The sequence below is a fragment of the Alnus glutinosa genome, chromosome 1 (genome assembly GCF_958979055.1).
Source record: "Alnus glutinosa chromosome 1, dhAlnGlut1.1, whole genome shotgun sequence".
Lineage (NCBI taxonomy): Eukaryota > Viridiplantae > Streptophyta > Magnoliopsida > Fagales > Betulaceae > Alnus > Alnus glutinosa.
Genome location: NC_084886.1, coordinates 16818430 through 16842545, shown reverse-complemented (window position 1 = coordinate 16842545; position 24116 = coordinate 16818430). Strand labels below are relative to the sequence as shown.

The window sequence follows — 24116 nt, the reverse complement described above, 5'->3', positions numbered from 1 at the left end:
AATTTTTTATTTGAATGATATAAAAAGTGTAAAAAAGTTAGAAGACCCGTTTGAAAAGTAATTGTGTTATGGAATATTTGTGTGTTGTATAGTAAGAAATGATTGATGTGATATAAAATTTGAGAATGTTTTATAGAAAAGTGAAAAAGTTTTGTTTTGTAGTGAGTTTTTTTATTTGATTAGTAATAAAATATGATTGATGTGATATAAAAAGTATAAAAAAGTTAGAATGTTTTTTATTTGATTTTTTTGAGAGAAGTGAAAAGAAAAAGAGATAGAGTTGGGAATGATTGTCAAACAAGCTCAGAATGTTTTTGATTTGATATTTTTGAAAGAAGTGAAAATAAATAAATAAATAAATAATAATTTGCCAAACTAGCCCAATTTTCTAAGCATTAATTTGTATTCATCACATTTAACATATTTATTCTTGGAGATGACTTTTGGATTATTCATAACTTTTTAACTTCATGTATCAATGATTTTTTCAAAGAGCTAGAAGTATATAAATAATTAAAATTTAATAACCAACAACTATGGCTCTTATCACTATATATATGACGATGCCACATTTCTCCCACCACGTACATATCAGCAAGATATCATTCATTGCTTTAATGTTGCTCAACAAACAAAATGGACAATCCAACCACTTCAAAGGTTTGCTCTTTAGTTTCCACGTCTATACTTTGCAATTACTTTGATGGGGTATTTGCAACCTTCCAGGCATACTGAGCAAACAAGGCCATCTCTCGTTCACCAGCCACTTCATTGATGGGCACAGCGTCACAAATTTCTTTCAAATCCTCTGGTGTAAGCTTCAATGCCAAGGAACCGATGTTGTTATCAAGATTCTGAACCTTAGTTGTCCCTGTAAATCATCCTATCAATAACTTTCACATAATGCGCCACTCCAAGTTCATGAAAAACAGGAAATGTCAGTGGACAGTGACAAGAAATGGTCCAAGTTCCTATTGACAAAAGAGTTACAAGTACTCATGTAGCCAAGAAAAGGCCTTAACGTGTGGACATAGGCCATAATAGACCGAACCATCTTAATTCTATGTGTTTCTATTTCTTATTCTCAACTCTTCCCCAGATTATGTTTTCTTAAATGGTATCAAAGTTTTGTATTCTTACAATTCCCAAGCTGTAGATATAGTAAGAATTGAAATATGTCTAACCAGACAATTCAGAAGTAGAATTTCGTTTTCCATGGAAACAAGAAAGGAATTGATCATTAAAGTGAACAAGCAGCTTTACATAAAGAGTTTGATCAAGTAAATGTGAAGATATCAAAAGAGATTAAGAGTCTAATATACCAGGGATAGGGATTATATCGTCTCCCTGATGGAGAAGCCAAGCCAGAGCTAGCTGAGGAGGAGTGCAGGCATGCTTTGAAGCCAGGTTGGCAAATCGGGCATATAAAAGTTTGTTCTTCTCTAAATTCTCCCCGGTAAACCTTGGATGCATAGTCTATGCCAAGAACATCATATGAGCTTACTTATCAATTCTTCTTGTAAAAATATTTGATTTAATGACATTTCTACATTGTTAAGACAGGGAATTACTTGATATTATGTGTTTGTGTATAAAAACATGAGATATATTAATTTGTACTCGCATACCAAGTAACTCTCATTAGGCAAGCTCCCCACGACTGCTTTCCCCCCAAAGAAGCCGTGGCCAAGAGGGCTATATGCCACTATCCCAATACCAAGCTCTCTGTGAGATTAACAATAACATTGATTCATTGAATGATGCTGTGAAAATATCGTGATGTTCTTTTGTACGTTCTCAGAATCTCTGATTCAGAACCAATTCAAAGACCACGAAGACAAAAGTTTCACCTATCTTAATATATCAATGATTGACTTTGGAATGGAAACATCAGAGCTAGATATCAAATAAACCTGCAAAGTGGGATTATCTCATCTTCGATATCACGGGTCCATAGAGAATACTCCATTTGTAAGGCAGTGATGGGATGAACTGCATGAGCTCTTCTTATTGTGTCTACACTAGCTTCCGATAGCCCAATGTATTTGATCTTTCCTTCCTCCACCAGCTTCTTGAGCTCCTCTATCTACCATGGTTATAAAGCAAGCAGAGATTACGCAGTGCAGTTGATTGAAATATGTGAAAATAAAAAAGGACAATATTTCATGACACTAACAGTATCCTCTATTGGCACTGAAATGTCCACACGGTGCTGATAGTAGAGATCAATATAGTCCGCATTGAGATACTTAAGACTAGCTTCACAGCATTGTCGTACATACTCAGGGGTGCCCTTGACACCCAATTGACCCTCCTCTGAAATGGTCATACCGAATTTTGTAGCTAATTGAATTCTTTCTCGGGGAAGCTGCTTCAGAGCCTAAAAGGACAAGATAATATCAGAATGTAGATGTTCCTAAGGCTATTTTGTCCATTGGATGCAAATCTCAACCAAACAAGCATATACAATAAACATTTCAATAGGATTAGAGAGTAACAGCACCTTGCCAATCATGATCTCGTTATCGTGATTATGTCCGTAAAAATCTGCTGTATCAAAGAAGGTTATACCCCTATAAAAAGCTTCCTTTATAACAGAGCATCCAGCTTCATGCGACAAAGGAGTATTAAGTATTCCGGAAAGTCCCCCGCATCCAAAGCCCAATCTAGAAACCTGCAGCCAGAAAAGGATGCCATGAGAAGAAAATTGAAGTAGTTTTCATGCAAGTAAAACTAGTGAAGCAAGTCAGCAATCCAATGATTTGGGTTTCCATTCGATTCAACAAATACAATTGCCGGTTTCTTTGCTTCTTAAAGATGAAGATGCTATTATGAAGCTCATATAATCAAAAAGCTCATTCAACAAATATTACTTTGTCTTGCTACAGAATTTTTCCACGCACTCTTTTGACTAAATGGACAAAACGCCTTACAAAGACCATTCTTGGTTTACTTCCCAATTATCAACAAACATCTTTAAGGCTATTCTTCCTTTCTGTTTGGAAGGAAATTCAGCTCTTATTTTGTTTATCCACAAAATCCGTCTATCCGAACAAAGGTTCACTAAATACCAGAACATTTGAGTTTTTTAGTATTTGCAGAAAGAGAAGCACCAATATATTTGAAAAGACCCATTTGTATCATAAGGCATTCCAGTAGAAAGTCTATTCAAGAATTTATAAATGCTTGTCCCTTCTGGCTTCTGGAAAACCAATTAAAGAATGAACTTGATTTAAGAAGGTCAAGAAGGACAACAGGATGGAAAAAGAAGACATGATTTCCAATGTTTAAAATTAGTCCTAGGGGACAAAATTTGGATTTCTGTAGCAGACCTCAAAGGAATTGGAATTTTAAAACTGAAGCAGTACTATAAATCTACAATTGCAGATGGTTCACATATCCTACTTTTCAGGGGTATATATCCTAACGCCACAAACTCAAAACTCAAAAGCAATTCTTATAAACAATGGTTTGCTAGAAATTGAAGATCGTATAGATGACACTGATCAAAGACACCCAATAGGTAAAAACACTGAGACTCTTTTTCAGTTTTTTAACTTTTGAACCAAGTATGCACATGCAGTAACCGATTAAAGAAAATAAAAATAAAAGAAACAGTCATGGACGAACCTAGAAATCTTTATCCATGGCTATGGTGATCAAGGGAGTGGTCTGTTAAGAATGGGTATTAATCATTTTACAGTGCCTATTACTTTTGCAGGGAGTCCAATTTTTAATACTAGCTAGTTAAAGCAAAATTGAGTATAGACCCATCTACCATTGATAATCCAAATGGGTTGAAGAGAAGACGAAGCTTACCTCCAGTCCCTCGCTGCCAAGTCTCACTCTTGGAATTTGGATATGGGGTTTCTCCATTCTCAAGATACCCACAACTAAGTTGAAAGGTTCTATTATGGAAAAGAAAAATTTAATGTTATGCACCACCTAGTACTCCGCAATTTCCTACTTCCATTTGATAGTACCTTGGTTGGTTGACTTCACTTACACTCTAATACATGCCCCCACTCGCTTTCATTAGATAATGTCTTGGTCGGAAGAAACAAAGATAATATATAAAAATAAATATTAATGTTCATACTCAACAGACACATGTCAAGTGAATTACAACCATGCCTACATCTCCTTTTATCTAAGTGCTTAAAAACCAATCCCTAAAATGTATAGGTCTCTGCAAGTAATTAATACCATAAAAAAAAAAAAAAAAAAAAAAAAAAAAAAAAAATATGAGCACACATAGAGATAGAGAAGATGAAAACTCTTTTTCTTTCTTTTGCAAAAAGAAAAAAATAATAAAAATAAAGAAAATAGCTCTTGGCCCTGATCATAGTTTCCAAGGCATTGTGATAAGACGTTTGAGAAATTAATTCCATTAATTGATGTTGTAGCCAAAAGAGTTTGAGATATATTTTTCAATATTTTCTTATGATCACTTGTCACTACATAAAAGTATGTATATATGTTTATTCTCTTTGATTTATTAATTATGTTCTTCCATGATCAAATAATGAATCAATTGTATACAACAATGATATGATCAATAAATTGGCAACAAAGATATTGCCCAAAAATTGTCTGTGATCCAGCACAAAAACTCTAGCCTTGATCCTACATTATTGAAAACTTAATCCCCCAAGTCTTTTTTTAGCTATTTCTTTTATAAGTTAGGGGTGTGCAATGAAAGTACATACAGACAGCCAACATTTTTTTTATTAACTAGGAATATAATTTCATCGATCTTTTTATCTCTACTTTTTAAAGCTTTATCATTTTTCAATTAAAAAGCAAAGGCAGACAACACTATGATAATTAAATTTCATGCAACAATTTCAGAATATAAAAATGAGTCAAGGAAAATTGAATAAATCGATGGGAGACGTGAAGAAATAAATTATAAGTTACATTTATATGTTTTAAATGATTTGTTTTTTTTTTAAAAGAAGATATTGTCTATTTGTTTCATTAGTTAATTTTTAATATTTTTAATTAATTCTTGTACAGATCAATTTTTTAATTTTGTCCCCTTGTGAACTAAAATATTGACTCCGCCATCTACCAAGCTCAATGATAATCACTTTCTGGCATGCATTTGTTTGATAGGAAAAGCTGGTAGGAATTCGCATACCACATTACTAACATTTTGAATCTTTGATGTATCTATCTTAGGTTTTACCATATTTATTTCGTGAAAATTTCCACTTCTCAATTTTATTTTTTTTTAAAAAAAAAAAATGGTTTCCATGTGATATGTCACCATCATATGAGACAGTGAAACATTTTTCAAAATTGTAAATCTTATCCTTGAATTTGGAAATCAACTTTTAAGAAAAGAATTTATATATATATATATAGCACTTCTCATTTATTCCTACACCAGCCTCAAATTTGACTGCTCCCGGCTCATTATGGTCATGACATCTGTTACATCTTGTTTGTGCAGTCCATTTAGTTAAAATTTGAAGCGTTAAAAGATTAATAGAGTTCTCCTTGTGTTGTACCAAACGTCACATGACTTTTAAAATTATCATCGAATTAAAATTTAATAATAATCGTCTCAAATTCAATAGTGATTTTAAAATTCAATCTAATCTCTTTATTGCATTACTCGTATGTTTGGTATTGCAATTTTACATACTAAAAAATGTGATTTTAAACCAATTCGCAGAAAATGTACTATTTGAGAGTGCATTTTTAAAAAGTTGTAATTTGAAAACATAAAAAAATCTGCATTATTAAATCACATGTAAGGGGTTGCGTTTCTAAAAATGCATAATTTTAAAAATTAAACTATAATTTTAAATGTCAAACTATGATTTTAAATGTTAAACTACAATTTTACGAAACGCTTAATTGTGCTTTCAAATCACACGTTTTAAAATTGTTATTTTAAAATTGCACGTTTTAAAATCGCAAACCCAAATAGACGCATTAACACTTACGAGAGAAGCATAAAGATCGTATTACTTTGAAAATCTCTAGTTATATATATAGTTCCCACTTAGCAGAGGCAAATCTTTTTTGTCGAAAATGAACTGCTCAAATCTGGACAACAAGGCCCCCAAAAAAACAAAAAAAAAAAAAAAAAAAAAAAAAAAAAAAAAAAAAAAATAACTTTCTCTTTCACTTTAAACTAAAGAGTAGATAGGTATATTTGTAAGTTATATAAACCATGTAATTTTCTAAGCATTTGTATGCATAACATTTAACATATATATTTAAAATTAAAATTTTATAAAAAAAAACAACGACTACGGCTCTCATCACTTATTCTATATATGTGACGATACTACATTTCTCCCACCACATATCAGCAAGATATCATTCATTGCTTTATTTTTCCCCAACAAACAACATGGACAACTCAACAACTTCAAAGGTTTGCCCATTAGTTTCCACGTCTATGCTCTGCAATTACTTTGATGGGGTATTTGCAACCTTCCAAGCATACTGAGCTAACAAGGCCATCTCTCTTTCACCAGCCACTTCATTGATCGGCACAGCATCACAAATTTCTTTCAAATCCTCTTGTGTAAGCTTCAATGCCAAGGAACCGATGTTGTTATCAAGATTCTGAACCTTAGTTGTCCCTGTAAATCATCCAATCATTAACTTTCACATAATGCTCTTCTCCAAGTTCATGAAACAGGGAATGTCAGTGAAGGACTGTGACAAGAAAATGGTCCAAGTTCCCAAGCTGTAGATGTAGTAAGAATTGAAATATGTCTAACCAGACAATTCAGGAGTAGAATTTCGTTTTTCATTGAAATAAAAAAAGCATTTATTAAAGTGAACAAGCAGCTCTGCATAAAGAGTTTGATCAAGTAAATGTGAAGATATCAAAAGAGATAAGAGTCTAATATACCAGGGATAGGGATTATATCGTCTCCCTGATGGAGAAGCCAAGCCAGAGCTAGCTGAGGAGGAGTGCAGGCATGCTTTGAAGCCAGGTTGGCAAATCGGGCATATAGAAGTTTGTTCTTCTCTAAATTCTCCCCATTAAACCTTGGATGCATAGCCTATGCCAGGAACATCATATGAGCGTACTTATCAATTCTTGTTATAAATATATTTGATTTAATGACATTTCTACATTATTAAGACAGGGAATTACTTGATATTTTAATGTGTCTCTGTCTAGAAAACATGAGATATAGTTATTCGTACTCGCATACCATGAAACTCTCATTAGGCAAGCTCTCCACGACTGCTTTCCCACCAAAGAAGCCATGGCCAAGAGGGCTATATGCCACTATCCCAATACCAAGCTCTCTGTGAGATTAACAATAACATTGAATGATGCTGTCAAAATATTGTAATGTTCTTTTGTTCTCAGAATCTCTGATTCATAACCAATTCAAAGACCATGAAGACAAAGGTTTCACCTATATTAATATATCAATGATTGACTTTGGAATGCAAACATCAGAGCTAGATAAAAAATAAACCTGCAAAGTGGGATTATCTCGTCTTCGATATCACGGGTCCATAGAGAATACTCCATTTGTAAGGCAGTGATGGGATGAACTGCATGAGCTCTTTTTATTGTGTCTACACTAGCTTCTGATAGCCCAATGTATTTGATCTTTCCTTCCTCCACCAGCTTCTTGAGCTCCTCCATCTACCAAACCAAAATTGGTTATAAAGCAAGCAGAGATTATGCAGTGCAGTAGATTGAAATATGTGAAAATAAAAGGTTTGTATAAATTTAAAAGGACAATATCTCATGATACTCACAGTATCCTCTATTGGCACTGAAATGTCCACACGGTGCTGATAGTAGAGATCGATATAGTCCACATCGAGACACTTGAGACTAGCTTCACAGCATTGCCGTACATACTCAGGTGTACCCTTGACGCCCATTTGTCCCTCCTCTGAAATGGTCATACCGAATTTTGTAGCTAATTGAATTCTTTCTCGAGGAAGCTGCTTCAGGGCCTAAAAGGACAAGATAATTAACTTTGTCCACTAATATCAGAATTTGTTAAAACAATTTTCAAAATTAGTATGTATATATCTTGTTTGTGGTTTAGCAATGATTGGGTGTATGCACTTGTATTTATGCTCTTGCAAGAATAGAAACTCTTAAGGGTGTTCTGATTTGGATTTGTTTTGTGCAAAACACAACCAAGCTACATAGGATTCATGGGCTTCATTGTATCTTAGAGAAGTATTTATTGTAACCAGTGCATACCAATTCATTAGAATTAGTAGGAGCACATAATTTCTTTCAATAACGCATCTTAGGAGCATTTAATTTTCTGTTTTTACAGAATTTTAGATGTTCCTAAGGCTATTTTGTCCATTGTATGCAAATCTCAACCAAACAAACATATATAATCAACATTTCAATAGGATTAGAGAGTACCAGTACCTTGCCAATCATGATCTCGTTATCATGATTATGTCCGTAAACATTTGCCGTATCAAAGAAGGTTATACCCCTATAAAAAGCTTCCTTTATAACAGAGCATCCAGCTTCATGCGACAAAGGAGCATTAAGCATTCCAGAAAGTCCCCCGCATCCAAAGCCCAATCTGGAAACCTGCAGCCAGAAAAGGATACCACTAGAAGAAAACTGAAGCAGTTTTCATGCAACTAAAACTAGTGAAGCAAGTCAGCAATCCAATGATTTGGGTTTCCATGTAGTCCCCAAGGTGTGTTCGATTCAACAAATATTACGATGTGTTACTCACGTGTAGGCTCAAATTCTTTTTAATAGGTGAGACCCAACACATTAAATATTTAATTGAAACGGGAGGTAAATGATAAAGTCAAGGTTCGAACTCAAGAGTATTGGCTCTTAAATCACCGCTTATCCCAAAAGCTTAAAATGATAGGAAGATGTAAATTTAATTATTTAATCAATACTTTAACATTGAATAATTGGACAAAACGCCTTCCAAAGACTATTCTTTGTTTACTGTACAGTAATCAACATACATCTTTAAGGCTATTATTTTCTTTCACTTTGGAAGGAAATTCAGCTCATATTTTGTTTATCCACCAAATGCCAAAACAATGATTTTGAACTGTTCATGCTCAAGACTTAATTGGACATGAACTTTTGAAGAAGAAAAAAGAAAGAATAAGTTTGAGTCTTTTAGTATTTCCAGAAGTAGAAATTAGAAAGTCTATTCAAGAATTATAAAAGCTTGTCCCTTCTGGCTTCTGGAAAACCAATTAATGAATGAACAGTCATGGACGAACCTACAAATCTTTATCCAGGGATATGTGATCGAGGGAGTGATCTGTTAAGAAATGGGTATTAATCATTTTACAGTGCCTATTACTTTTGCAGGGAGTCCAATTTTTAATACTAGTTAAAGCAAAATTGAGTACAGACCCATCTACAATTGATAATTCCAAGTGGGTGGAAGAGAAGACGAAGCTTACCTCCAGTCCCTCGCTGCCGAGTCTCACTCTTGGAATTTGGATATGGGGCTTCTCCATTCTCAACTTTCAAGGGTTCTACTGTGGAAATGAAAATTTTATGTCATGCACGCCTAGTCCGCAAGATACATGCGCCCTTTTATGCCCCCACCCACTTTCATCAGATATAGGTCTTATTTGATTTGCAGAATAGACTATTGAAATAGAAAGATTATTCTTTGTCATTTTTATGTTTGGAGAATAGTCATTTCTATATTTGGTTAGGTCCATTTTTCAGAATAGTTATTCCAACTATTCTCTTACGAAGAGAAATAGCTATTCCAATGAGAATATACTCAATTTAAAAAAAAAAAAAAAAAACATTCTTTTTTATTTTTTATTTTCTTTTAATTTTTTCTTTTCAAAAAAAAGAAGAAGAAGAAATAGCGAAACCCCAAACCCCCCTTAACGATGGCTGGCCGACCACCGGCCAGCCACATATGGCGCCGAGAGTGGTCGCACCGCCCCTGGAACGCCTCATGGTAGACCCTCGAGGTGTTCCGGGGGTGGCCGTGGCGACCCCCAATTCTCATCAGGAGTGACCGGCCGCCCCCTATGGGTTTCGAGGGTGGCCGACCACCCATTAGGGTGGTCAGTTGGGTGGTCGGCCACCTACTAGTTTTCAAAAAAATAATTTTTTTTTTATGACTTAAAATTATTTTTTTAAAAATATATGTAAATATAATGCAGGATTTTTTTAGTAATTTTGATTTGATTCCAATTAAAGTATACGAATTGTTACCAAACTAAAGATTAAAAATAATCATTCCATTTCACCACCTTCTATTCCCAGAAATAGCTATTCCTTTTCCTAATGGAATATCCATTCCGCAAACCAAACGATGCCTATAGTGTCTTGGTTGAAAGAAAGAATATGAATAGTCTTTGGTAGGGACATTAGGCGGAAATTGGATATGAAGTTTACTACCAGTGAGTGGGGTCCTCACGACCCATTCTCTTTCGCCCCATATAAATTGGGTCGCAAGGGACTTTTCCACCTTTGTGACTAAGAGCACTAGTAGCAGTCTCCCTATATCGATTTCCTTCCCTAAATATAGGGAAAATTTCACAAAAAGTCTCAAAAAACGTTCCATAATAATCACCCTATATTTAGATAATTTGGTTGGATAGCTACAGTGCTACCCAATCGAATATTTTATTCACATAATCACTGCAACAGACGTCCTCGCTCCTCATTCACGGTTTTCTCTCTCAATTCTCTCTCCTCCCGATACTCATACGACTCCTCCCGCCGGCCCATACCCACCTCCTCCATACCCACCACCGCCACCATATCCACCCTCACCACCTCCTCGCCCACCAGATCTCCCATTGTTGGCCCATACCCACCTCCCAACAACAATCATTTTTCATATAGGATGCTCGGAGTCACCCCGCCAAGAAACGGTGTTGTTTCCCAATGCCTGATTTTACATGCTGAAATTATCATCACTGCCTCATAGCCATTTGATTTTACAGAACCAAACAGAGATAGAGAGTGTGAATGTGTGTGTCAGAGAGAGAGAGAAATAGATAGGATCCTTTGTCGTATGGAAGGCTATTACGGTAATTTAGCAAATCATCGCCTCCGCAAGCCGTTCAGGCAAATCATCATTTGCCGTATGGAAGGCGATTTTGGTCAGGGTCTTGCTCATTGTGGAGCCTTGGGGACGAGCTTGGCGGTGAGGTCGCCGTCGAAGATGGAGATGTGATGAGGTGAGGATTAGGCTGAGGTGAAGACCCAGGGCGATGATGCTTCTGGAATCAAGATAAAAACAAAACAAAAATAAAAATGAATAAAAAAATAAAAATAGGAAAGAGAAAAAATAATAAAAAAAGAGTAAAAAATAATATTTAATTGATATAGGAAAAATTAAGGGAATCTATTATGAGGCGTTTTTTTTTATATGGAAGCAAAATATAGTTTTGTGCCCTAAATATAGGAAAAATGGTTGGAAGATTGCTGCTAGTGTTCTAACTCTGCGGGATTGGACTTTTCCACCTCCACGGCCTATTCTCTTTGAGTAATGTTTGTTGTATAATTTTTTCACAATTTTAACAATTTTTTTTTTAAGATCAATTATTGAATATTTATAACCCACATATAGGAAAACAAATCCAATATTTGATCATAAAAAAAATAAATTTAAAAAAAAAAAAAAAGTAGTTAGAATTGTGCAAAAGTTGTGTAAGAGTTGTGCAAGAAACATTACTCTTCTCTTTCACCCTCTATAAGAGCATTCCTAACAGTTTTCTTACAGGTGTTCTTCATATCTATACAATGTATAAAGAACCAAAAGAACTTTTTTATTCATTATTTTAATACAAAATATTTTTCTTTCATCTTTGATCTCTCATCTTTTTGCATTTTATTGAGGATTGTATTGAAATTTTGTGAAAAATGTGAGACTCTGTACAAACTTATATTTGTAAAGAAATAATATTTATTTGATATAAGGAAAAATAAAAGAAACTATTGTGGAATGTATTTGAATATATATATATATATATAAAATTGTTCCCTAAAATTAAGAAAGAACCTTCTCCATCAAAGGTGGAACGACTTTTATAAGGGTGGGGCTGAGTTTTAGGAAACTCACCACCGCCCATATATGTATTTTTTTCTCTCAACTACCATACCTTTTTTTTTTCTTTTTTGTTTAATTGATATACTGAAGTGGCAAACATGAAATGGCTCATGCGTGGCGGCTTGGACGTGGCTACTTTTTCGTTCACTTTTTCTAACATAATATAAAGGGATAATTGCACTATCGGTTCCTGGAGTTGGCCTAAATTACAAATCACTCCCTGTAGTATAAAAAGTTTATGGAGGGGCTTTGTAGTAAACTATAATTACGAATCACTCTCTGAACTCGTTTTTCGTCTACCAAGTTAACAGATTCTATTACTTTTATTGGCGGATCCACTCAATGGCGAGAAGGGGCCATGGCCCCAGCAAAAATTCAAAGGAAAAAAATTATGATAAAAGCATCTTTTTATCTCATGCCCACTTCTTTTATTCTTTTTTGAAAAAATAAGAAAAAAAAAAAAAACTGAATTGTGCAAACAAATAGTGAATTGGGCTAAGTTTGGCAACTATTGCTCCTGCTTTCTTTGAAAAAAGTTAAACTCCTTTCTTCACATTTTCAAACAATTTTCTTCACTTTTCTTTCACAAAAAATTTAAACTCATTTCACATTTATATAACTTCAATCAATTTCTTCCCCCTTTCTTCTCGGAAAACTCTTTACCATGCATACACTTCGAGTTTGATTTGAGTTAAAAAACAGAGACTATCTTTTTTCTTCCAATAAAATGATGGTGTAAAACAAATGACTTTTCTCTTCGAATTTAAGAAGGCATAACATTACCGGTTTTTATTTCTCAATTAGTTTTAGAAATCTCTTATGTTGTGTTGCTCAACTTGTAGCTTGTTAGTTGTTTCTGTCATAATGTGAACACTGTGCTTATTTCCGTTTTCGCAACAAGTTAGTTATCTATATAGAAAGAAAAATTATTGAGAAAGTCAATTCAAATTTGTTACTTAATAATTTTATTTCTCTAAAAGAGCGTAAGCTACAATTTTAGAAACTTTGTTTTTGCATTTTTGTAGAAACTTTGTTTTTGCATTTTTGTTTCTTTTTTATTAGTACCGACATGTTATATTATTAATATATCAATCTTAGTAAATATTTATGAAGTTTGACGAATATACTTTTTGTTACGCACGTTTTATAAAAAAGTTCATTTTTATTTCAAATTGTATTTATCATATTTTTGAAACATAATATATAAAGAGGGAAAAAAAATGGCCCCTACAAATATCGATTTCTGGCTCCGCCACTGATTAGTTTGCCACATCATACTAATAGGAAATCGACACGTGTTCATTACAAAAATATATATATAAATATATTAAAAATATAAATAAATAAAACTTAAAAATTATTTTTTTTAAAAAAAATAATAATATAAAATAATGAAGGGGTGGCTACTGGTTAGCCAATGAACATCACAAATCGAGCCGAAGCAACCGCCTCAGATCTCTGGTGGTGGAGTCGTCAATGACTGCTGAGATCTGCTTCTTCTTCGAGAACGACAGCAATGGAAGAGAGCTGGGCTCTGGTAACATCGCGAACGCCGATCTGACGTCCATGTCTCACTTCCCGGTCACCAGAGGCGACAACCTCAAATCCGCGACTCGGATCTGCTTTGGCACCATTTTCGGGTGGTCCGAGCCGAGCCTCTCGGTCCGGAGCACCACCAGACCATCGCCTTCCTTTCTCAGCTCCTTGCTCTTGATCTTCGAGTCCAGTGACTCGCCTCTCCTCAAAATCGTCACTTTCTCTATCGAGAGGCTCCTCCTCTTCGTCTTCGAGACGTCAATGGACCCCAATCTCTTCGAGACCGACTGCTCCGACTGGCTCGCAATGAACCGCTTTCTCTAGTCCAGTTTCTCAGACCGCACCGCCGATTTCCGGCTAGTTGTCCAGGCCCTGAGGTGGCGCGCTGCCACCCCCGGCCACTGGAGCCACCCCTTCACTATTTTCTATTTAAAAAATAATAATAATAATAATAATTTTTATGTTTTATTTATTTATATTTATATATTTTTTATTATAATTGACACATGTAGATTTATTATTGTGTATGAAATGACAAACTAATGAAATCTGTTAACTTTGTGGACGGAAAACGTGTTCAAGGAGTGATTCGTTATTATAGTTTACCACAATGACTCTCCATGAACTTTTTGTACCATAGAGAGTGATTTGTAATTTAGGTCAACTCCAAAAATCAGTGGTACAATTATCCCTAATATAAACAATAGAAGTAAAACAATAAACGAAGAAAACATAAAATTATTTGTCACTTTTAAAAATACAGGGAGCATTTTAATAAAGGAGAATTGCGCTCTCCCATAGTGTAGACTATAGCGCTCTCTGTGAGCCTTCCCTCATTTGTTGATCCCTAGTGATCCCTTCCCTGATTCGCTTTTTTATATATAAGTACATTAAACAATTAAGAACAAAACAACCAAAAGAAAATCACTAAACACAAACAGGAACAGAAAGGGGAGGGGGATCTTTTTCATTAATAATAGGAGCAGGGGAGCAATGGAAATGCAGTCAAAAGTCTGCATTTCTATTGACTTTTCTGACTTCCCAATGAAAGATAATTGGGAAGGAGCTGATAAAGTCGGAAATGAGACCAGATGCCCTTCTTGAACCTTTCCCAAGTCTCCCTTTAACACCTTCCCCCTCCTCTCTCTCTCTAGTCCCTTTCTAGAAGGTGTTTTCTAGTCCTTTCTTTTGCTCTTATCCCTTTCCCTCCTGTTCACCTTCTTGTCTGTCTGCCTTCTCTCCCTTCTCTGGTTGATGGAGAACCTCGACAACGAGATCGACACTTTTATAGCCCAAACAAAGGCACTTGACTGGGAGGAAATTCAAGGACAACTAGTCCAAGAAACAAAGGGGGCTAGTGTAGCTTCTAACATGTCCCTGGTGGGAAGAATAATTTCTCTTAAACCCATCAACAACAGGCAGCACGCTCGACTTTACACACCTCTGGAGCTTTGCAAACAACTTGGCCGTTGAAGAGGTGGAAGATAATACTTTCTTGTTCAATTCTACAAGGACAAGTGACCGAGCTAGGGTCCTGAATACAGGGCCATGGAAAATTAGAGGCCATACCATTCTCCAAAGCATGCTCTAAAGAATGCTCCCTTTCACCTAGTTATATATAGACTTAACAATTGGACTTCGCCCCTCTAATTAAAATTTCTGGTTCCGTCCATAGATCGATCGGACCATCTTCAATTGCTTCCTTTGACATTGGTTGGAAGTAAAACTAGTCATTCATAAAGCTCTAACCTTTTCAGAATTTCTATCAATTCCTAAAGTACAGTTAAAGTTAAACTTGTATACTTAAAATGGCTAACAATATGCATTTCAAAATGGCAACTGAATCAATACACCAAATTTTATTCTGTAACAGAAAAGATATTGTTCCCAACAAGATGCCTGTAATATGAGGATAAAACTGATTAATCAGAAATTCGGAACTTATTACCTTTGCCATATCTATCATGGTGGCATTATTCATGAACAAACAACTGATCAACTAATTAAACTAACAATAAATCTTAAGTGAATTACAGTTGGCTCCATCCATATATGGTTCCTTTTCACTCATCAAGATAGGCTTTATGTATCTATTTCTGCATTATTCCTGCATAAGCAAAATAAATAGAGAAAGCAAAAAAAATTAGAAACGGACATATTTTATTTTAGAAGAATCAGAATTGGTCTGCTTCTATAGTAATTTGTGATTACCTTGATGGGGGTATTTGCAAACTTCCAAGTAAGCTGAGAACGAGTGGCATTTTCTCGTTCGCCAACAACTTCATCAATGTTCACGGCATCACAAATTTCTTTAAGATCATCTTCACAGAGCTTTACAGCCAAGGAACCAATGTTGTTATCAAGGTTCCTAACTTTAGTTGTACCTGTATGATATCAACAAGCAAAATAAGAACGACCATCCATGTGATAAACAAATCTCACAGCCTGCTTAAAAGCCATGTTTATCAATCAAGATAATACAACAAATAGGCTCATATATATATATATATATATAGTCATTTGGAGTGTGTGCGTATATATAAAATAAAAGTAGAGAAGTCTTAAGATTAAATTCATATTAAGCCATACTAAATTTAAGACAATATTACTTTAAAAAAATAATATATATATATATATATATATAGATAGATAGATATTTAAAAACGGCTTCATAACGTAGTAATAGACTCACAATTCGGTGACTATAGTACTACATCTTTTTTGTTGTATTTTTTTTAAGAAAAAAAAATTCCAAAAGGCGTATATAGAAAAATAAACTCAAATGCATAGGATTTTTTATTTTTATTTTTAAGTAATTGGAATAATTTGACGTAACAGAAGACTTTGTAACAACAATTAGAAACCTATACGTCTTCTAATCAAAAGATAAAACAAGCCCACTGGCTTAAGGGCAATAAAACTCCGCATATTGTTTTTGAGAAAACTCTATGATTTGATAATAATTTAGTTGTTTTTTTTATTACATTGCAAATTAACTCACCTATAAATAGTAGAGAAATACTAGTAAAGAAAGTAAATTATTCCTAATAGTAAAAGTAAACATAATCCTAGTAAAGAAAGAAAATACTTGCACAGAAAGTAAACTTATTACTAGTAGCGAAAGTAAATCTAATCCTAGTAAGGAAAAAACTTGATTAGATTTACTTTCACTACTAGTAATAATAAGGAAAGAAAATAAAGTCTTAACTGTAAATAAGAAAAATAAAATAAAATAATATCCTGTCTTGATGATCAAGTGTTTCCTATTTTGTATTTCTAGTCTAAAATAAGAGTAAATTATAATCAAACTGCGTTGGTCCAATATTATTTTTGATATTTTTACGTATAGAAAGTTGTGGTTTTACATGGACTAAACAAAATTTTGAGGTTGTCAAGGATCTCCCAACTGTCCATGTAGTTCCGCCGGACTCCGATATCGGCATAGGTTGACAAAAAAAAAAAAAAAAATTGTAGACTTGTAGTTTCTCTGGCATAAATATATTAAGAACAGAAACTCAATAACCCAAAGATGGAAATGATTAAAGAGAGAGTCAATTATACCAGGGATGGGGACAATATTGTCACCCTGATGGAGAAGCCATGCCAAAGCTAGTTGAGGAGTAGTGCAGGCATGCTTTTGATCAGCCAGGTTGGCAAGCTTGTTATATAGACTTTTGTTCTTGTCTAAATTCTTCTCATTGAACCTCGGAAACGTAGGCTGTGACAAGAACATGCATGAATATGAGTAAACTCCCCCAATATCAAAATATGATCATATATACCATAATGATTAGTGTATATATCTGTGTGTACACGACAAACGGATTCCATAAGAACAGAAATTAAAGATTACATACCAAAATACTCTCAGTGGGCAAGCTCTCAAGAACAGCCTTCCCACCAAAGAACCCACGACCAAGAGGGCTGTAAGCAACTATTCCAATACCAAGCTCCCTGCAAGTAAACAGTAATTTTCTAATATAAACGTACTTTCAAATTTGGTTTAAAAATGTAAACACTGCATGGATCTAGCTAATTATATTTACTAACCGGCAAAGTGGAATAATCTCATCTTCGATATCACGGCTCCAAAGGGAATACTCCATTTGTATGGCAGTGATGGGATGAACCACATGGGCTCTCCTTATTGTGTCCACGCTAGCTTCTGATAACCCAACATATTTTATCTTTCCTTCATCAACCAGCTTCTTAAGCTCCCCCATCTTCCTTACAGAATATATCCAGACAAAATAGGCATCAGGATTGAATGTACGTTGTCTGTACATGAAATTAATGGATTGGAAGTGGCATATACAATAGGTAAAAGGAGGAAAAAGTTTTTTTTTTTTTTTTATGAATAAGTAATCAATATTATTAACAACTAAGAACCAGAGTTACAAACAACAAACCAACAAGAAACAAACAGAACAACAAACACAGCAGAAAACTACTGCAGAACCAAAACAACCAAAAGTCTTACAACTAGGATTATACAAGAATAGAGACATCTACATTCCAGAGATGACAAAATTTAACATTCTCTCTATTTTTCTTAAACTTTTCTCTTCCAGAAATTCTTGATCTAACTTCCCAAAAAATCTGCTTGAGTATCTGCTCTTCAGATTTAGGAGCATTTTGATACTTAATAGCATTCCTGGCTTTCCAGATATTATAGACAACAGAGCTCAATACCAAACGACAAAGAACTCCTGCCATCGTCTTCTTCTTCCAAGTTCTACAACCGTCATTCAACACCCTCTGCCAATCAAGAGAAGGAGCCAAATCATTACACCTTTGCATACAATTTTCCCATATACGAGCACTGAAGCTACACATGAAAAAAATATGATCTCGGGTCTCAACACCATTCCTGCAGAACACACATTGTGCATCACCTTGAAAACCCCAAGCCAACAGCCGATCACCCGTACTTAATCTATTCTGTACAGCCAGCCACATGATAAAAGCATGTTTTGGAATTGCAAAAGGGAACCAAACAACATGCCACCAATCAACCTCATATTTCTTATCCCTCAAAAAATCCCAAGTGTCAGCACTTACATAGGAACCCTTACGAGCAATCGTCCATATCGGTTTATCAACAGAACCAAATTGAACTTCAGGAAGACGACTCTGTATATCAACAAGCTCCTCTGACCGAACAGGCTTCCAACACCAAATGCCATTACTTAAAACAGAATCAAGTCTAGAATCCAACCGACTATGAGCATCATAGATAACACGGGAACCAAACCTCTCATACAACACTCCAAGAGGATGCTAGTTGTCCTGCCAAAGATGAATCATCTTTCCATTACCTACTTCAAATTTAATAAAATTCTTAGCAATACCCCTAAGTTTAAGAATCTTTCTCCAACACCAAGAGCAACTTTGGGGAATGCTCACACTCCAAAAACTCCTCCCTTTCAGCATATAAGCTTGAATCCAAGCAACCCAAATAGATCCTGCACAAGCAAATAACGTCCAGACATGTCTCAACATGGAGGATATGTTCCAAACTTCCAAATTCTTCAGACCTAACCCACCCTCTTTCTTCGGATAACAAACCTCACTCCATGCAACTTTGGCCTTTGCAGAAGTACTATCCTTTCCATTCCACAGAAATCTATTAAATTTCTGGTTTATTTCCTTGATTACTTGCTTTGGGAGAATGAAAATCCCAGTCCAAAAGACTTGAATACTGTACAGAATAGAAGATAACAATTGCAACCTTCCTGCAAATGAAAGGTTCTTTGAAGTCCAAGAACCTATGCGATTAGTAATTTTATCTATCAACAGCTTACAATCTGCAGCAGAAAGCTTAGTAGAAATCAAAGGGACCCCTAAATATCTGACAGGCAAATGCCCTTCTTGCATCTGTAATCTATCCAGCAACGAGATTTTCATTCTAGAGGATAAACCCGAACAAAAAAAAGAACTTTTAGACGGGTTGGCTCTAAGCCCAGACAACTTCTCAAACTCCACAAGAGCTTCTTGAATGATAGAGATAGAAGGCAAATTTGCATCAGAAAAAATAAGAAGATCATCGGCAAAGCAAAGGTGGGTAAGTTTCAGCTTTGAACAACGAAAATGATACTTAAACGCAGTCCCTTCTTTAGTGTATTCACCCAAAATCCTAGTAAACACCTCCATGGCAATGACAAACAAATAAGGGGAAATAGGATTCCCTTGTCTCAAACCTTTAGCACCCTTAAAATAGCCAGTAAGAGAACCATTAAGAGAAACTGAAAATCTGGGAGAAGAAATACAAACTTTGATCCAGTTAATAAATCTCTCTGGAAATCCAAAACATGCAAGGCAATGGATTATGAAATCCCAATTCACTGAATCATAGGCTTTCATCAAGTCTATTTTCATTGTGCATCTAGGTTTACCGCCCTTCTTATGATAGTCTCTAACAATTTCTTGAGCCAAAAGAACATTCTCTAAAATATTTCGGCCAGGGATAAAGGCTGACTGATTTCGGCTAATCAGAGAATCAAGAACCAGAAGCATTCTATTGGAGAGAATTTTGGTGATGCACTTGTATATAACATTGCAACAAGCAATTGGTCTAAAGTCCCCCATGACAGAGGCGTTAGGCTTTTTAGGAACTAAGGATAAACTGGTGGCATTAATCTCCTTGAGCAACAGACCAGTATTAAAAAAATCCTTAATTGCAGTGACAACATCATTCCCAACTACAGACCAAGAAGACTTGAAAAACTCAACAGTAAAGCCATCAAGTCCAGGGGCCTTATTTGACTTCATACTGAAAATAGTACTTCTTATTTCCTCAGCCGAAACATCCTTAGCCAACATCACACCACTTTCATGTGAAACAATAGGAGAAATTAGTTGCTTAAGCCTAGCAACATTTTCTTCTGTAAAAACCATAGAAGAAGAGCCCAATAGGAAAAAGTATTTTGATGCTTACAGTATCCTCAATTGGCACATTAACGTCAATGCGATGTGAATAGTAAAGATCAATGCAGTCGACATCAAGCCGCTTAAGACTGGCTTCACAGCATTCCCGTACATATTCAGGGGTTCCCCTTACGACAAATTGACCATGTTGATCCCCTTGTAACCTGAAGACGCCAAATTTTGTAGCCAGTTGAATTTTTTCTCGAGGAAGCTGTTTCAAAGCCTGAGAATACGAAATACCAATAATCAAACAACAACACATGCATTTGGTCTTTGTTTGATCCCACACTAATTAATGCAAAATGGTCGTTTGCATCATGACTCACGTTCAAACTTCAAAGTAAATATAAAAAGATTACCTTGCCAACCATGATTTCATTATCATGATTATGCCCATAGAAATCTGAAGTATCAAAGAAAGTAACGCCCCTGTCGAATGCTTCCTTAATAACTGAACATCCAGCTTCATGAGAAAGAGGAGCGTTGTATGCTCCGGATAGTCCCGCGCATCCAAATCCCAATTTAGAAACCTGCTCAGCAGAAGCCCGTCTAGTAAAAATGATGGTATCTAAATGGTAGGAAAGAATTGAAGGAAGTGATTGATCAAAAACAAAAGCTCACCTCCAATCCCTGACTGCCCAGTTTCACTCTTGGGATTTGGTTCTGCTTCTTCTCCTCCATTATTCTCAACAAACCCCTGCCAAGCCCGTTCAAGATGCTCGTGCCAGGATCCTTAGAACACTGAAATGGGTTCCCCTCCAAATACTTTTTACACTCGGGAAGTAGAGTCCAAACCAAATTGTTGTGGGGGCTGACTACTTGATTTTTACCGAGTCAATCATGTGGCTGGCTAGCCAAATTTGACTGGCATTTCATCTTTAAAAACCATATTGTTCGGCCTTTCATTGGACACAAAATCTGAGAGAAGCCGCCCAACGTTGACACACGCAATGACGCAAGAACCAAGCACATTCTGTCGGCCTCGGTTAATTCAATAAGAAATGAAATGGGGTTTAGCACTGCGCTATATTTCCTTGGTACCGTCCAATCGAATCCAATTCAATTTCAATGAGTGAATTTCAAGTTCGATCAACCAACCCATTTTCAAAATCACGGATGAACAAAAGTCTTGAGAAAGTCTTTCGTTTGACTATTATTATAGACAAATACCATCCATATTATCTATTGAATTTGTTGGGGGGAATGATTGGGGGGAATAATCATTCCCCAATGCCCAAGTGGGTCCAAGAGGAGAGTTGGGCCTTACCAGGCCCAGCTCATAATGCGGGCCATCCGGCTGAATGTTATCCAAGAGGCTCAACTGCGTTCGGCTGGCGGAACGATTCTCCCAAGGAAAGGATGCGTCCAAGCAATTGAATTTGATTTTAACTCTCAGAATTGATGAGACTATGCCGGGGACATCTCAGTACAGAAATGAGGTAAAGTGCACTTACCTCCGATAAGAGCGAGGAGCCCAAAGCAAAGGACTTCCCGCATTTATTGAAGTATCCAGCATTTATTGGTATCTTCAGCATTTAATGAAATCGTATACTCAGAACATCAAATCGGATTAAATGTCTGACACGCCGACAAGGCCAAGTGGCTCAACTGACTTAGGACGTCATCCCAGGTATCTTTGTATCATATCAGATTACTATATGCATCATTAGCTATGTCGAATGGTCATTAATGCAGTGATTTTAGCGTATCAGCTTCACACACGAGTAAAGAATGGTATAACTATAAATAAGAATAAAGATATGTACACCTAACAAGAATAGCATTTACTCACTCTCTTCAATTCTCCAATTGACTTGGGCATCGGAGGAGACCTCACCGGCCAACTCTCGGCATGCCTTTACTGTTTTGTAAGTCCCGGTTTTGTGGACCAATCGAGAGTGGCTCGTTGCTTCTAACCACAAGAGGTCCAACTAAGAGCTGACGTGTCACCATACTGAAAACTGTACCAACAAAATTCAAACCGGAACTCTATTTACGATTCATTTTTTATTATACCTACAGCCTTTATGCTTTTCATGGACGAACTCTGCATATTTTCACATCTACGATTTACAACATATATCACAGTCAAGAGTGAATTTCTTATTATTTAGATATTCCGATTAAATTAATAAAAATAAAAATAAAAAAGTTTAGAAACTTGAAAAACCAAGGATTGGGTTGCGCCATACATAAGAAAGAGTACACAATAATTGTGTATTTAGCGAATCAAATATCATGGTCTAATAACGAACCATTCTAATTAGTTGATAATTTTGTGAAATAATTCCTGTGAAAGGTTTCATCAACACCTAATTCATGTCGAGTAAACCTTGTTGTTGAGAGCATCTCTAGCATGCTAATCAAATGTTTCAAAATATTCAAATTTGACCATTATGAACCATTATGTGTCTCCAACAGAATAGGTAAAATAATTTTTTTCCTTCTAGTGTAAATAATAAATAGACTATTTTGCCTATTCACTATTCACAGTACAAACAGATTTTTATTATTTTATTTATCTCTTCCTTCTTTCACTCTCTCTCTCGCCCTCTTTCTTTCACACTTTTTCCCACACAAAATAATATTTTTTAAAAAAAATAAATGAGATAATAGATAATCTATTAAAGTGTGTATAGAAAAATAAGTAGGTAAAGTAGAGAATTGTACTTTTTCAATAGTCACTTTAGTTATTATTGCTGGAGATGCTCTGATGGTGTTCTCCGGATAAGGATTCTCTACAATTATTTGTCCGAATTTGAGAGAATTCAGACAGGTGATTGTAAGAGACTACTTTTAGGACTCACCTGACCGGATAAGTGGTTGGGCAGCCCAATTTTTATTTGGTCAATGTGAATTTCATAAGTAATTTCTCACAATCAACTGTCTGAATTATCTAAAATTCAAATAAATAATTATAGAGAACCATTATCCTTCTCCGGAACGAATTTCAACTGGCACAGAAGGCGTTGGGCAGGAAAAGCTGCGAAGTGGAAGGTTGGTAAGGGGATTGGAGGTGGGCCGGGTATTGGGTTATCTAGTGGGCTGTAATATTGAAGCTTCCAATATTGGGCCTTTGAGGGAGATGCCAGCAGTGGTATAGACCATGGAGTTAAAAAAATATGAGGAGGTTTGTGCGACCATCAAACCCACGGGAGGTTATCTCAAAGTTTGAGGATTTGACTTCTCTTGCTTGTTGAAATAATAGGTTACGGCAGAGAGACCTCTGTGTGAGATGATTTCGCCGGAGGGGGAGGCCTCACGCCTCCCCCTCTCGGCGCTGGTTTTGTCCCCGAGCCTCCGTGGGAGAGGGTGATTTTTGTCCCCTTGGTTTTGTTTCTAGTGGTGGTTTTTTATCCCCGGAACTAGATCCGGTGAAGGTAGTTTCGTTTTCTTTGTTTTGTTGTTGTGTGTTGGTGCAAACAGGAGATTTCTGGTCCAGGTCCGTGGTGAACGGCGGGTGTTGGTGGTTTCCTGCAGAGATGTTGTCAAAGCTAGATCTATAAGACTCGGCTAGAATTTCTCCGACAAGGACCTTTTGTTGTGGTCGCCGGCCTTCTCTGGTCATGGTGGTCATTTGAAGAGCCCGTGTGGTTCGTTCTGGTTTTGACTCGT

The 24116-nt window shown here is 35.8% G+C and overlaps 3 protein-coding genes across 3 annotated transcripts; all 3 read right to left on the bottom strand.

The window, feature by feature from the left end:
• Nucleotides 1-366: 366 nt before the first annotated feature.
• LOC133875092 (perakine reductase-like) lies at nt 367-3977 on the bottom strand. The gene is made up of 7 exons (XM_062313095.1): nt 3820-3977; nt 2504-2674; nt 2177-2380; nt 1914-2086; nt 1629-1725; nt 1323-1476; nt 367-871 (listed from the first exon to the last, which is right to left on the bottom strand). Exons 1-7 carry the CDS (start codon nt 3874-3876, stop codon nt 696-698), a joined length of 1032 nt encoding a protein of 343 aa, XP_062169079.1. The 5' UTR covers nt 3877-3977; the 3' UTR covers nt 367-695.
• A 2165-nt stretch (nt 3978-6142) lies between these two features.
• On the bottom strand, nt 6143-9571 carry LOC133875084 (perakine reductase-like). The gene is made up of 7 exons (XM_062313086.1): nt 9415-9571; nt 8393-8563; nt 7753-7956; nt 7464-7636; nt 7191-7287; nt 6881-7034; nt 6143-6605 (listed from the first exon to the last, which is right to left on the bottom strand). Exons 1-7 carry the CDS (start codon nt 9469-9471, stop codon nt 6430-6432), a joined length of 1032 nt encoding a protein of 343 aa, XP_062169070.1. The 5' UTR covers nt 9472-9571; the 3' UTR covers nt 6143-6429.
• A 5843-nt stretch (nt 9572-15414) lies between these two features.
• LOC133875077 (perakine reductase-like) lies at nt 15415-21597 on the bottom strand. Its single transcript, XM_062313077.1, has 8 exons — nt 21123-21597; nt 20861-21031; nt 20512-20724; nt 17625-17797; nt 17432-17528; nt 17136-17292; nt 15786-15958; nt 15415-15681 (listed from the first exon to the last, which is right to left on the bottom strand). Exons 1-8 carry the CDS (start codon nt 21180-21182, stop codon nt 15676-15678), a joined length of 1050 nt encoding a protein of 349 aa, XP_062169061.1. The 5' UTR covers nt 21183-21597; the 3' UTR covers nt 15415-15675.
• Between the last annotated feature and the right edge of the window lie 2519 nt (nt 21598-24116).